This window comes from Aulonocara sp. 'chitande type north' Nkhata Bay, linkage group LG8 (genome assembly GCF_057382095.1).
Source record: "Aulonocara sp. 'chitande type north' Nkhata Bay isolate Kocher_YH1m ecotype deep benthic linkage group LG8, A_spYH_male_GT1.1, whole genome shotgun sequence".
Classification (NCBI taxonomy): domain Eukaryota; kingdom Metazoa; phylum Chordata; class Actinopteri; order Cichliformes; family Cichlidae; genus Aulonocara; species Aulonocara sp. 'chitande type north' Nkhata Bay.
In genome coordinates, this window is record NC_141351.1 from 2769666 (window position 1) to 2785170 (window position 15505).

Sequence of the window (15505 nt, forward strand, 5' to 3'; positions counted from 1 at the left end):
GCCAAACGGGACAGGCAAAAAAAAAAAAAAAAAAAAAGTAACACCAATAGGGAAGGGGTGTTTTTTTTTACTCGCAAGTGGAGAGTGTTTGCTAGTGCGGTCCGTAGAAAGTTCATATGTTGAGATGAAAGTTGAGATGAACACCTTAGCTGCATCCAGCTCCTGGTGTAAAAAGCCTCGTGTTCAGTGTTGCCAACTCCTCAGTAAGGAAAATCGCTATTGGTTGTCCTAAAAGTCGCTAGAAGTCGCTAAATGACGTCATCACCTAATTTGCATAATTGGTCATGCTAATCTAATTGTAACCTATGTTGTTGGAGAGAGAAATAACATCGTGGAAGAGACATAAAGTGAGTAAAAAACGTCCTAAATGCATTTAGAGTTTATTTAGAACTACAAATTAAATTTCTTTTAGCAATTATTGTTTTTTTAATGTCACAATTCCAACCCTGCTCCTTTACCCGGGCTTGGACCGGCAAGTGACACGAAATTGGAACTCTGGTGGAGTTACTTTGTGTGTGTGTTTATAAGTAGTTTTAAACCTTGTGATCCACAAAACAGCATAAGAGTAAAAGAGTAAAAGAAGAACTGACTGCGTTACAGCACCCGCTGCTTTTTGAGAGTAAAAGCGATACGTGCTTTCACGTCTTTTTTTAGCGACTTTTTTTCTAAAAAAAGTCTAAGGGGTCTGAAAACTTGCTAAATATAGCGACAAAGTCGCTAAGTAGGCAGATGGCCAGGTGGCTTTCAGTCCTTGCAAAAGTGCAAAGTAGACCCCGTAGTATCCACAAATATGAGATGCGCATGCGTGCTCAGGCGCAGAAAGGCGCCAACAGCTTCAACTCATGTAAAACTTGAATTCATTCATTTTGCCAGCAATAAATTTCATCTGAGACCATCTTTTGCTCCAAAACATTAAAGGATTAGTTGAAACCCTTAATGTATTTGAGATTATGGGGCAACTCAGCTTTTATTGTTGAATTGTGAAAGAAATGACTGTAAGCTCAGCAATTGCAAGAGGCACCGTCACGATTTTCTGTGGAAATTAGTGATGTGCAATACCACTGATTTTCTTTCTGATCCGATACCAAGTAATATTCAGGGTGGTATCGGCGATACTGATCCGATACCGATACTTTGTACAAAAACTTATTTTATTTATTGTATCTCAAATTATAGCATCATAATGATTACAGGACATCAGATTACTTGTTCTTATCACTTAATAATGCAGGGTTCATCATATAGAAATAAAAAAACTGAAGTTGTGTGCTATTTGAACACATTGCCTGCCTACAGCACTAAAGGACTCCGTGAGAGACGTCTGTCTCGCCCTAGCAGCACCTGTCCCTGTCCTTCTCTTCAGTTCGCCCCAACATACGCTCGTCATATTCTGTGATATGATTTACTTTGAGGTGTTTGACAAGGTTAGTGATGTTGCCACAACCATACATGCCAACCCTCCCGATTTTTCCGGGAGAATACCGAATTTCAGTGCCCTCCCAAAAATCTCCCGGAGCTACCATTCTCCTGAATTTCTCCCGATTTTCCAGGACAACAAAATTGAAAAACCATATTGCAGAATTCATAGCACGGCCCAGCCAATTCCAGTTTCCAACAATGGCAGCAGATACTTAGTTTTAATATTACTCTTATTTCTCTTTCTGGGTTGCAAAAAAACCTTTAACATATTTTCAGGTGAGAATGTAGCTGTGTAAACTTCAAATATCTGAGCCGACCGACACATCGTCTTCAAACCCCTGCGGTCTTTCGCTACTCGGGTTAAACATGATATATAAGTCACTTTGATAACTTAAAAATGTTATTGTTTGGCTTTTTCAGTGTTTTATTTGTTCATGACTAAATCGGTTTGGCTGAGATTAAAGTTATTAGATTAGATTAAATTAAACTTTATTAATCCCTCGGGAGGGTTCCTCCGGGGTTTCACACAGCTGAATAAACGTCAAACAGAAAAAGATTAAACATAAGAGTTTACGTCAGTGCCCGGTTATATTTTAGATAGCAAGGAGCAGACGGCAGAGTTTCACTCCACCGAGGGAGCTCGTGACGTACTACCCGGCTTTCTTTAGACCACGAAGGCCGGGTCCTCAGGTGGAAGCAGCCTCTGAATTTGGACACCCCCGCTGTTTCTGGGCCGGCCAATAATAATGGTGACATTTGACGTATGTTATCCGATAAATAAACCCTGTAAAATGTATTTACCACCCCCAACAGCCCTTTTGAATGTCTCCCTAGTGTAGCTACAACACCTCACTCTTGGGGCACTTTTTTGCCACATGTATCGCAAACCACGTCTCAGCTGTTTGTGGAGGTAAAATAAGTCCGCACATGACTTCAATTACGCTCAACCATTGTTGTGAGTGCGCACGCCAAGGCGCTGCGAGACATTTATGCAGCCGTATAAGTTTGTGGTCACAGGCTTGCACCCATTTGCCACAGCAGATGCTGGAATGTGTTTAATTGTAGGCAGGGACATTACTGGATATTCTTGTGTAATTGCTACAGAATAATTTATGTTATACTTTGTTATTGCTACAGAAGAATATTTATTTTATTATTTTACATTTACAATTTTTTTTCCTGGGGACCCTGTGACACCCTATTGAAGAGCCATAGGCTGGATCTCTTAAGATCTCACTGCTGGGTTTGTAAGGCCATGTTACTCCTAAATTTCTATCTTGTTCAAAGAGAAGATATAAAACAAAGTTCTAAGCTAATCGACCTCAGTGTTTTTAAAAAAAAAAAGACTCGATAAAGAATCGAATTGTTAAACAGAATCGAAAATGGAATCGGAATCGTGAAAATTGTATCAATACCCATCCCTACCTGTGAGGACATCTGATCTCTGAAAAAACAACTGTTAATGAAGCTGGAAAAACAAACCCACATCTTGATCCTTAAAAAAGCATATTAATATATATCTTAATAAGAAAAACAATCACAGCTGAAGTAAAAGGCTTCAGCCTACTAATCATAGTTCATAAAATACATTCTCTGCGTCAAAAGTGATGAGTTAAGGTGCCCATGGAGGCAAAGGTGCAACCAGGCATTTGGCCCCGGGGCAGACCCAAGTCAGGCTGGAGAGATTATATCTCTTGGCTGGCCTGGAAACGCCTTGGTGTTCATATTCATATTAATATTCTTATTCTTCTATGACAAAAAGTACAAGTGTTCATTTAAAGAAATAAACAGAGCAGTAAGAGATGTTTTTAAAAAATTGCTTTCTTTATTTTGATTTGCCGCCAATTACATGTTTTTATTTGTAATTTTTGTAGTGCTCCCTACTATGTGAACCCCTCACCTGAAGTTTTATGTTTATTGGTTTAAGCCAATTAAATTCTAAACTATCACAGGGCTCGCAAAATCTCTAGCTCGACATCCCAGGGCTAGCAATATCTCCGGTTGGGCGACCAAAATCACCCAACCGGAGATATTGCTAGCCCTGGGATGTCGGGCTAGCGATTTTGCGAGCCCTGTATCAACCCAACAATCAAATTATCCCCTTAAATAGCAAGCACTGGGCAACGGTGGAAAGGAAAAACTCCCTTATAAAAAGGGAGAAACTTTTGACAGAACCAGGCTAAGAAAGGGGCAGCCATCTGTCGTGACTGGTTGGGGGGTGAGAGGCAGAGGAAAAGAAAAATGAGAGCACACGTTAGCTATATGTTGTTCACATTACCTAAAATGAACAACGTATGGTTTTCTGGACTGTGAAAGAAATGTCTCAAGTCACTTTTCAGTGACGTGACCGAAGACTTTTCTGGATGGCCGTGCGGATGCTTGTCAGAAACAGTTCATTTCCTTTCTTGGAGAAATGAACTCCGTCGGGTAAAAAAATTGAGCTGCTGAAAAACCTGAAGCACGGATGCTCAATAATCACTCCATCAAAGAGGTCGACAGCCTTTCTAATGCTGGCATTCACAATCGTCCTGTCCTTATTGATTTCGCCTGGATTTCCATATCTCCACACTTGACGCCCATTGATGGATGAATATGTGAGGGCACATATTTACGACCCTTAGAAAACGGTCACGGGGTTGTTTACAGCCTGAAGCAGCCAAGAGGAAGTGACGTAGCGTGAAGAGGACGGGCATGCGCAGTGAGAGAGAAGACGAGCGGAGCAAAACAAAACACACGTGTCCGGACGAGAGAGGACGCTAGGAAAGACCCGAACAAAGTGTAAATGAGGGGTTAGCGAGACAGTGTACGGTACCGCAGCGAGTCTAGGCTGGGTTTCCGTCCGTGTATGAACTCTGACTCCGGCTACAGCGGCCTTACGGGTGCAGCGCCGGGGCGAAGCGTCGGCGGAGATAGCGCTAGCAGAGGGGCTAATCGAGAGCTAAGGGCTAGCGGCCGCTCCCCTCCAATCTGCCTCAGTTTCCCGGCGTTACCGGTAGAGTTTGATGGTGAAGAACGTTTAGAAAGCGAGACAGCACGGCCGGCTGTCTGGCGAAGGACCAGCGAGTTTCCGAGAGAGGAATTGGGCGGCTTCGCTTCGCCCGGCCTGGGGACTGCCGTAGCTCCGATAGCCCGCGGGACCGCCATTTTGGGCCTCAACATCGGCGGTGTTTGGAGTACCCTGCCACCCAGACGACGCTCCGGATGTTCACCCTGCTTCAGCGGGCTGTATGTAAAAGCTTCGCCTACCCGTGAGTTCATCACACCCCATTTCAGGAGGGGCAAAGGTACTGTTTCTGTGTTTTGTCTTTGTTTTGTGTGGACCGGAGAATGGACATTCTATTCCGGCTGTGGAAGTTCTGGACAGCCTAACAGACTGTAACTCCGGTTAACGACACCTACCCCTAGAACTATCTGTCCGTCCCACCCCAGAGACAATTTACTGGATTAAACTGTAAAGACTGAAATGTTCTTTTGGTGTGTCGGACATTGTAAATGATGCGTTGGGACTGTGTCAGCCATTTTAGACTGGATAATTGCTGTGTTAACTTTTACTGTTCTTCTGTATTGTGAGTGCTTTCTCTGTGACTAGGGTGGGTTGTGCGGAGTCGAGGACTCCTAACACTGGGTCCCACCAGTCTGTTTTGATTTATTTTACCTCATTTTATTTCTTTCATTTCTTTGGTCCTGGGGAGGCTCCTTGCTGTTTTCCCTTTGCTCTCCAGGGTCCTGTGGACATTGTTAACCAAGTTTGGTTTTTTTGAGGGCTCTCCAGATAAATAAAAAGAGCCACGTGGTTTAAAAAGTCGTTGTTGAATGCTTTTGTCCGACCCAGGTTGCCTTGGAGTAGGGGCACCTGAGTTATTTGGTTAGGCACAGGACGACGGAGTTAAGTGGGACCGTGCTAGTATTCCGTGTGCAGGCGCTGCTATCATTGCAGGTCCGGGCCTGGAGTCCTCCTTTTGTGCCTACTGTTGCCAGGTAACTAACCCCATTCTTACTGAAGTAAGTGTCCGGGTCAATCGTGCTAGAGGGGGTTACGGACTTAGATCCCACCACCCGCTAGTCGTTCAAGGCAGCCTGTGCGCCCTTCTACCCCTACATAGCAGGGCTAGTAGCCCCTCACAATTGGCGTGACGAACAGGATTCACCCATTGGCTCGGGGTCGTTATAGAGGAGGAATAGAGTTAAGGCAAACATGTCTGAACTAGAAGATTTGAAAAGGAGCTTTGATGAACTACAAGGGAGGCTTGCGGAGCAGGCGGGTGCCTTACAGCAGGCACGAGAAGAACAGAGAGAAGCTCTTTCTCTCACAAGGGCAGTGATTGATCAACAGGCCCAAGCTTTAAAAGCCCCGGCGGCAATCTATGTCCACCGAGACCGCAAACTGGCAGATTTTAGTGGTTGCCCTGGAAAGAGTGGAGATGATTGTGTGGAAGAGTGGATCGCGGCAATGCGGTCTGCGTTCCAAGTCATGAAGGTGCCAGAGGCGGACCGTGTAGAGCTGGTCAAACAACACATAAAAGATGAGGCCAGGGCAACTGTTAAGTTCATGTTGGATGGGGCAGGAGAGTCTGTCGAGGGCATATTTGAGGTTCTCCTTCAAACCTATGGACACAAGGTCCCCATAGGTACCAGGTTGAAGGAGTTCTATGAGAGAAGGCAGATGTCCAGCGAGACAGTCAGAACTTATGCCTATGACCTACAGGAGAAGCTGGCTTTGATTAAGAGGCGAGAACCCAACCGCGTTCCCGACTCAGAGACAGTGTTGAAGGAACAGCTAGTGCTGGGCTTGCGGGATGACCTTTTGAGGCGAGAGATGAAAAGGAGGGTCAAGGAGGAGAAAGGCCTAACCTTCATCGGGCTGCTGCAAGCCGCAGTTGACTGGTCGGAGGAAGAAGAAGCCCAGTCCCCTCTCGCCTCCCAAAGTAGGCTCAGAACTAGAGGTGCGGTGAACGCTGCAGTACCGGCCGAAGATAAACCATCCCCCCTCACCCTGGAGATGCTCCACGAGGAGGTTAGGAAACTTGCTGCTCGTCAAGAAGAGCTGTACTTAGCACTACAGAGCAGGGAAAGAGGGAGCAGCCAGCAGAGTGCACAGCGCAGGCGAACACCCCTGAGGGACGGTGAAGGGCGATATATTTGCTACAGCTGTGGGGAGCCTGGCCACACTAGCTGGCATTGTACCAAAAAGCTAGACGCAGGGGCTCTGGCCCCTATTCCCATAGACCTGGCGCAGGTGGCATTTTCTGGCAATCCAAACGCCAAGGGTGGGGCCAAGAAACACCCCACCACACCGGCCATAGGGCGCCAAGCAGCCGAGTGTCTTCTGACAGAGGTGGAGGAGAGCCTCCAAAGGAGTGCTCTTGGGAGGTGTCGCACAGTCCACCTTAAGATAGGGGGGGTGGACACCACCTGCCTCTGGGACACGGGGTCAAATGTGACGGCTATTACGGAGTCCCATTTCCGTAGGTGTTTTGGGCCACAGGAGTTGAAGTCAGCAGACTGGATTGAGCTCACAGCCGCAAACGGGCTCGATATTCCTGTCTTGGGCTGCTTGGAGGCCGAGGTTGAATGCGCCGGGAGAGTGGTTGGTAAGAAGTGCATTTTTGTACTCACCGACACTCACCCTCAGGTAGACAAAGCTAATGGGCTCCCAGGGATTGTGGGGATGAATGTTATAGAAGACCTCGAAGCGCTCTTTATCGCAGATGGGGGTCGCGTCCACATGGATCCCCACGCTCCAGACGAGACAGAGGCCACCATCCGTCGGTTGATAGCCCGAGCGAGGAAGGAGTTCCCGCGCACAGGTCCGGGTGGCAAAATCGGGTTTGTCAAGGTGGCTGGCAGGGAACCCGTTATCATCCCCCCGACGAGCGAGAAAGTGGTGGAGGGCCGTTGCGGGGTCTCACCTAGGGTTGAGTGCCAAGTGCTGGCAGAGGCGGCAAAAGAGATAGAGCTGCCGCGGGGACTGTTAGTTGCCAACACTATTGCGACAACCAGTGGTGGAAGAATCCCTCTCAGAGTGATGAACACAAGCGAGAGGGCTGTCAAGCTGATGCCAAGAGCCAGGCTTGCCGTTGTAAGCAAACCACGAGCTGTGCTCCCCAAAGAGGTTGTACGGGTAGAGGAGAGAGGGGGGGCACTCGTGGTTAAGCCGCTGGGTCAGGGTGAGAGTATAGCGACAGGTGGCGAGGCTGGGCAGTTGCCGGTCCCTGTACAGGCTAACACCTGGGACCTCACGGAGCTACAGCGTCAAAAGCTTTGTCGGCTGTTAGCCCAACACCAAGACGTATTCTTGGCAAGCGAAGTCGATTACGGCTACACCACCACGGTGACACACAGTATCCCCACCAAGGCACCCCCAATCAAACAGAGGCACCGAAGGGTCCCACCCCATGTCTTTCAAGAGTTTAAGAGGCATGTTCAGGAGCTCGTTAGCCAGGGGATCCTTAAAGAGAGCTCCAGTCCATGGGCCTCGCCTGCGGTGGTGGTTATTAAGAAAGATGGAAGTGTTCGATTCTGCTGCGATTACAGGCGGCTGAACGAAGTGACGTGCAAAGATGCCTACCCACTTCCCCGCATCGAAGAGTCGTTGGATGCGCTTGGCAATGCGCTGTTATTCTCGACCCTGGACCTGACCGCAGGCTACTTCCAAGTGGCCATGAGCGACAGGGGAAAAACGGCGGTTACAACACCATTTGGCTTGTTTGAATGGACTCGGATGCCATTTGGCTTGTGCAACGCCCCAGCCACTTTTCAGCGGCTGATGGGTATGGTACTGGGGAACCTCAGTTTTGATATACTCCTTGTCTACCTGGATGACATTATAGTCTTCTCCCGGGACTTTGACAGTCACTGCGAGAGGCTCGAGACAGTGTTTGAACGTTTGAAGCAGCACGGGTTGAAGTTGAAGCCGACCAAATGCTTCCTTCTGCGGCCGGAGGTTAAATTCCTTGGCCACATGATTTCTGCTAAAGGCGTCCAGGTAGATCAAGAAAAGGTCAAGGCCCTGGAGGCATGGCCGGCTCCAAGGAGCGTGCGAGAGGTGAGGCAGGTGCTTGGATTCATGAGCTACTACAGGCGGTTTGTGCCAAGGTTTGCACAGTTGGCCAAGCCTCTGCATGCCCTGGTTGGGAAAGGGTTGAAAAACACGTCGAGGGGCACCCAGACGTTTGTTTGGACCGGTGAGTGCCAGGAGGCACTGGATGAGCTGAAACGGTGCCTGGTGTCCCCTCCAATCCTGGCCTATCCCAACTTCGGCCTACCCTTCATATTGACCACAGATGGGAGTCTGCACGGACTCGGGGCTGTGCTCAGTCAAAAACAGGAGGGCGTAGAGCGTGTGGTAGCCTACGCGAGTCGGGGGCTGAGAGGCTCCGGGAAGAATGACAAGAATTACAGCGCATTTAAACTGGAACTTCTGGCGCTTAAATGGACTGTTACCGAGAAATTCAGGGACTACCTGATGTACGCCAGGTTCACGGTAGTCACGGACCATAACCCGCTGCGCTACCTGGCAACGGCTAACCTGGGGGCTGTCGAACAGCGGTGGGTAGCACAACTCGCTGAGTATGACTTTGAGGTGTGTTACAAGCCCGGGCGGCAAAACACGAATGCAGACGTCCTCTCCAGAATCCCTGACCAAGAGGAACCCGAGCAGGAGGACACGGGCAAGGACTTTATCAAAGTGGGCCCAGAAGAAGTGCGTGCGTGTCTGTGGCCTGCTAGGTTGGAGGAGGATGGTAGGGCTGATCTGAAAGCCAGAGTGCAAGCGACTGCTGGGAAAGCTCTTGGTGGGCACAGCTGGGAGGAGGTCGAAGTGGCTCAGAAAAACGACCCGGTCGTCGGGCCCGTGTATCGGGTGGTGGAGAGGGGCACGGAGATGAGCCATGCTGATCTCCACGCGTTAACACCTGACGCGAGGCGGCTTCACCAACAGCTTGACCGCCTTAGGCTTTATAAGGGTGTGCTGTATAGGCATGTCAGCGACCCTCGTGATGGGGAGGAGATCAGGCAGCTCATTGTCCCAGGGGCCTTACAACGTAGGGTATATGAGAACCAGCATGAGCATGGGGGGCATTTCAGTGCAAAGAGCACCCTCGCGGTAATGAGAAGGAGCTATTACTGAGCCTACCATGAGTAGAGATGTTCAAGATTGGGTTCAGCAATGCAGGCGGTGTGCATTGGCAAAGGATGTCTTTCCCAACCACAGGGCCCCCATGACCTGCAGCAATGTCACCGCACCCCTGGAGGTCCTTGCTATGGACTATACGGTGCTAGAAAAGTCTTGTGGGGGATACGAAAATGTCCTTGTCCTTACAGACATGTTCACCAGGTTCACCGCTGCCGTCCCCACCAGAAACCAAACTGCTGAGACGACAGCAAATGCTTTGCTGAAACATTGGTTTACCTATTACGGGTGCCCGGCCCGGTTGCACTCCGATCAGGGGAGGAGCTTCGAGGCTAGTGTTATAAAAGAGCTGTGCAGGGCCTATGGGATTGCCAAGAGTCGCACCAGCCCTTACCATCCGCAGGGGAATGCGCAGTGTGAGAGGTTTAATAGGACCATGCACGACATGCTCAGGACACTGCCACCAGAGAAAAAGCGGGATTGGAAAACGTACTTGCCAGAGTTGGTTATGGCCTATAACTCTCGTGAGCACTCTTCCACGGGTTATGCGCCCTTCTATCTCCTGTTCCGGAGGGACACCAGAATGCCCTTGGACCTCCTGGGAGGGAAAGACATGAGGGAACCAGAGGCGGACAATCTGGACAACTGGGTCCGGGACCACCATGAGAGGCTTAGGACCGCGGTGGAGGTAGCAAGCTCCGCTACTCAGGAGGCTTCTAGGAAGAGGAAGAGGATCTACGACCGGAAGTCCCACGGCGCCCTGCTTCAGTCCGGTGATTGGGTGCTGTTGCGCAACCACAAACCCAGAGGCAGGAATAAGATCCAGGACAAATGGGAACCCAACCCTTATTTGGTGGTGAAACAAAACCACCCTGACATTCCTGTGTTCACGGTCAAGCCAGAGAAGGGTGGCTCGACGAGGGTCGTGCATAGGGATCAGCTCAAATTGTGCACCTTCCAAGCGCCGACATGGCGGCCGAAGCAGGCCAATAGGTTGCCAGCCGAAGTGGAGTCCGATACAGACTTCATGGAGGTTGTTTGTGTTCCACCACTCCCCTGTGGGTCGAACCCGAGCGCTCTCGTTGCCCCAGGGGCGGATGAGGTTGGCGACTGTGTCACCCAGGGGTTGGAGCCGGATTTAGCGGGGGAGGTACAACCAGTTATGGCCCTAAGTGAGCCAGAGGAGAGCGATGAGGCCTCAGAGGCGAGCGATGAGGTGCACGAGGGGCGAGGGGAGGTTTTGCAGTTTGAACGCCCTTTGAGGCGAACCCGAGGGGTACCCCCTGCGAGGTATAGAGATTATGTTACGAAATGAAGCCATGGATTACTGTTATGCTCATTTGCAATGTAATGTGAGTCATATGTGAAAGGTATAGAGTGTTACTGAACATGTGGGTTAATATGTGTTATTCTGTGTTTGTTACAGGGATGAACTGCTTGAGTCGTCGCTGGTGTGGCAGGGTTTAGCTGGGGGGAAATGTGAGGGCACATATTTACGACCCTTAGAAAACGGTCACGGGGTTGTTTACAGCCTGAAGCAGCCAAGAGGAAGTGACGTAGCGTGAAGAGGACGGGCATGCGCAGTGAGAGAGAAGACGAGCGGAGCAAAACAAAACACACGTGTCCGGACGAGAGAGGACGCTAGGAAAGACCCGAACAAAGTGTAAACGAGGGGTTAGCGAGACAGTGTACGGTACCGCAGCGAGTCTAGGCTGGGTTTCCGTCCGTGTATGAACTCTGACTCCGGCTACAGCGGCCTTACGGGTGCAGCGCCGGGGCGAAGCGTCGGCGGAGATAGCGCTAGCAGAGGGGCTAATCGAGAGCTAAGGGCTAGCGGCCGCTCCCCTCCAATCTGCCTCAGTTTCCCGGCGTTACCGGTAGAGTTTGACGGTGAAGAACGTTTAGAAAGCGAGACAGCACGGCCGGCTGTCTGGCGAAGGACCAGCGAGTTTCCGAGAGAGGAATTGGGCGGCTTCGCTTCGCCCGGCCTGGGGACTGCCGTAGCTCCGATAGCCCGCGGGACCGCCATTTTGGGCCTCAACATCGGCGGTGTTTGGAGTACCCTGCCACCCAGACGACGCTCTGGATGTTCACCCTGCTTCAGCGGGCTGTATGTAAAAGCTTCGCCTACCCGTGAGTTCATCACACCCCATTTCAGGAGGGGCAAAGGTACTGTTTCTGTGTTTTTTCTTTGTTTTGTGTGGACCGGAGAATGGACATTCTATTCCGGCTGTGGAAGTTCTGGACAGCCTAACAGACTGTAACTCCAGTTAACGACACCTACCCCTAGAACTATCTGTCCGTCCCACCCCAGAGACAATTTACTGGATTAAACTGTAAAGACTGAAATGTTCTTTTGGTGTGTCGGACATTGTAAATGATGCGTTGGGACTGTGTCAGCCATTTTAGACTGGATAATTGCTGTGTTAACTTTTACTGTTCTTCTGTATTGTGAGTGCTTTCTCTGTGACTAGGGTGGGTTGTGCGGAGTCGAGGACTCCTAACACTGGGTCCCACCAGTCTGTTTTGATTTATTTTACCTCATTTTATTTCTTTCATTTCTTTGGTCCTGGGGAGGCTCCTTGCTGTTTTCCCTTTGCTCTCCAGGGCCCTGTGGACATTGTTAACCAAGTTTGGTTTTTTTGAGGGCTCTCCAGATAAATAAAAAGAGCCACGTGGTTTAAAAAGTCGTTGTTGAATGCTTTTGTCCGACCCAGGTTGCCTTGGAGTAGGGGCACCTGAGTTATTTGGTTAGGCACAGGACGACGGAGTTAAGTGGGACCGTGCTAGTATTCCGTGTGCAGGCGCTGCTATCATTGCAGGTCCGGGCCTGGAGTCCTCCTTTTGTGCCTACTGTTGCCAGGTAACTAACCCCATTCTTACTGAAGTAAGTGTCCGGGTCAATCGTGCTAGAGGGGGTTACGGACTTAGATCCCACCACCCGCTAGTCGTTCAAGGCAGCCTGTGCGCCCTTCTACCCCTACATAGCAGGGCTAGTAACCCCTCACAAATATGCAATTGTCATTGAGGGGAACTCTGTGTGCAGTTGCATCAATTCCTTCTCAATGACAGAAGAAAGTTTATAAGCAGAAAAGACTCCCAAATCATTGCCCCCAGCATGGATTACCAGTATGTCAGGTGGGCTCTGTGTGGATAGCTCCTCATAAAAACGAGGAATTCAATTCAATTCAATTCAATTCAATTTTATTTATATAGCGCCAAATCACAACAAAAGTCGCCTCAAGGCGCTTCATAGATACAGAGAAAAACCCAACAATCATATGACCCCCTATGAGCAAGCACTTTGGCGACAGTGGGAAGGAAAAACTCCCTTTTAACAGGAAGAAACCTCCGGCAGAACCAGGCTCAGGGAGGGGCGGCCATCTGCTGCGACCGGTTGGGGTGAGAGAAGGAAGACAGGATAAAGACATGCTGTGGAAGAGAGACAGAGGTTAATAACAGATATGATTCAATGCAGAGAGGTCTGTTAATACATAGTGAGTGAGGAAGGTGACTGGAAAGGAAAAACTCAATGCATCATGGGAATCCCCCGGCAGCCTACATCTATTGCAGCATAACTAAGGGAGGATTCAGGGTCACCTGGTCCAGCCCTAACTATATGCTTTAGAAAAAAGGAAAGTTTTAAGCCTAATCTTAAAAGTAGAGATAGTGTCTGTCTCCCGAATCCAAACTGGAAGCTGGTTCCACAGAAGAGGGGCCTGAAAACTGAAGGCTCTCCCTCCCATTCTACTTTTAAATACTCTAGGAACAACAAGTAGGCCTGCAGAGCGAGAGCGGAGCGCTCTAATAGGGTGATATGGTACTACAAGGTCATTAAGATAAGATGGGGCCTGATTATTTAAGACCTTGTATGTGAGGAGCAGGATTTTGAATTCAATTCTGGATTTAACAGGAAGCCAATGAAGGGAAGCCAAAACAGGAGAAATATGCTCTCTCTTTCTAGTCCCTGTCAGGACTCTTGCTGCAGCATTTTGGATTAGCTGAAGGCTTTTCAGTGAGTTTTTTGGACATCCTGATAATAATGAATTACAGTAGTCCAGCCTGGAAGTAATAAATGCATGAACTAGTTTTTCAGCGTCACTCTGAGACAGGATATTTCTAATTTTAGAGATGTTGCGCAAAAGGAAGAAAGCAGTCTTACATATTTGTTTAATATGTGCGTTGAAGGACATGTCCTGGTCAAAAATGACTCCAAGGTTCCTCACCGCGTTACTGGAGGCCAAGGTAATGCCATCCAGAGTAAGAATCTGATTAGATACCATATTTCTAAGATTTTCAGGGCCGAGTACAATAACCTCAGTTTTATCTGAATTAAGAAGCAGAAAGTTAGCGGCCATCCAGGTCTTTATGTCTTTAAGACATTCCTGCAGTTTAACTAATTGGTGTGTGTTATCTGGCTTCATGGACAGATAGAGCTGGGTGTCATCTGCATAGCAGTGAAAATGTATGCTATGTCTTCTAATGATGCTGCCTAAGGGAAGCATGTATAATGTAAACAGAATTGGTCCTAGCACTGAACCCTGTGGAACTCCATAATTAACCTCAGTGTGTGAAGAGGACTCTCCATTTACATGCACGAATTGGAGTCTATTAGATAGATATGATACAAACCACTGCAGTGCAGTACCTGTAATACCTACAGCATGTTCTAATCGCTCTAATAGGATATTATGATCAACAGTATCGAACGCTGCACTGAGGTCTAGCAGGACAAGCACAGAGATGAGTCCACTGTCAGAGGCCATAAGAAGATCATTTGTAACCTTCACTAAAGCTGTTTCTGTGCTGAAGGACTCCCCTCCAGCGCATTCCTTCTTTGCCAAACCACTGGACTTTGGCATTAAGTCCGAAATTTTCTCCGAAAATCTCTTTTGCTTCACCCTCGGCTCGTCTGATGTAGCTGGACCCAATGATCCACACGTTTGTTTCTCTCTGGTCTTCTGGCCTCTTCTTGTCTTTTGGTGTGTTTTCAGAGGTTTTGGTATCACCCAAGGCCAAATTGTTTGTTTTCTGACCTGGGAGTCGGATAGTCCTGGACCAGGGACTTTGTGGGATGCTCTGTGTCACTGCTGTGTTTTCAGAGGTTTTGGTATCATTCAAGGTCGTATCATTTGTTTCCTGAACTTGGAATTGGACCATGCTGGACGAAGAACTTTCTTGGATGCTCGGAGTCACTGCTGTTTCTTTCTTCTCAGAGTCTATTCTCATCCTCTTTCTCTCTGGAGAGTAGCTCTCAGAGTTCTTTTTGCTGCCTTTTGAAATCTGACTGTATCGTCTTTTCAACACATTTTTTTCTTCACAGATAAGTCTTTCTTTCCTTGGTGGAGAGCAGCTGTCAGCGCTTGTCGTGCAATTCTGTGCAGCATAATCTGGGCCTTGCATTGTCTTGAGTGGAAGCTGGACAAGTGCGTTTGTTTCCTGAACTTGGAATTGGACCATGCTTGACGAAGAACTTTCTTGGATGCTCAGACTCACTGCTGTTTCTTTCTTCTCAGTGTCTATTCTCATCCTCTTTCTCTCTGGAGAGTAGCTCTCAGAGTTGTTTTTGCTGCCTTTTGAAATCTGACTGTATCGTCTTTTCAACACATTTTTTTGTTGTTGTTGATTTTTGCCGTGATTACTCTGAGACATGTTGGAGTGTTGATGAAGCGACTGTGTTAAAGATTCAACTGTTACAAAATGTTTCTCAGATGTACCTTTGAATGCTGCAATCTTGAGTGTTGCAAATAAACTGACTAAAAGTTTGGGATCCCTACCCATATTTATAGGTTCCATGCCCTATGACATCATCTTCATGATGATGTCATATAAAATGTTAAAAGCTTTATAAAAATCCAAAAAAAGAATGAAACTATTATCTGTGATTAAATCTGAATGGTCCAAAATATCAATTACCAGTCTTATATTGTTAGTTATGTGTCTGCCCTGTTAATA

At 48.3% G+C, this 15505-nt stretch overlaps 1 protein-coding gene across 1 annotated transcript; it reads right to left on the reverse strand.

The window, feature by feature from the left end:
* Positions 1-3669: 3669 nt before the first annotated feature.
* LOC147322848 (uncharacterized) lies at positions 3670-15202 on the reverse strand. Its single transcript, XM_086304862.1, has 3 exons — positions 14362-15202; positions 12565-12727; positions 3670-4013 (listed from the first exon to the last, which is right to left on the reverse strand). The coding sequence occupies exons 1-3, from the start codon at positions 15200-15202 to the stop codon at positions 3755-3757; spliced, it is 1263 nt and encodes a 420-aa protein (XP_086160988.1). The 3' UTR covers positions 3670-3754.
* Positions 15203-15505: the final 303 nt, after the last annotated feature.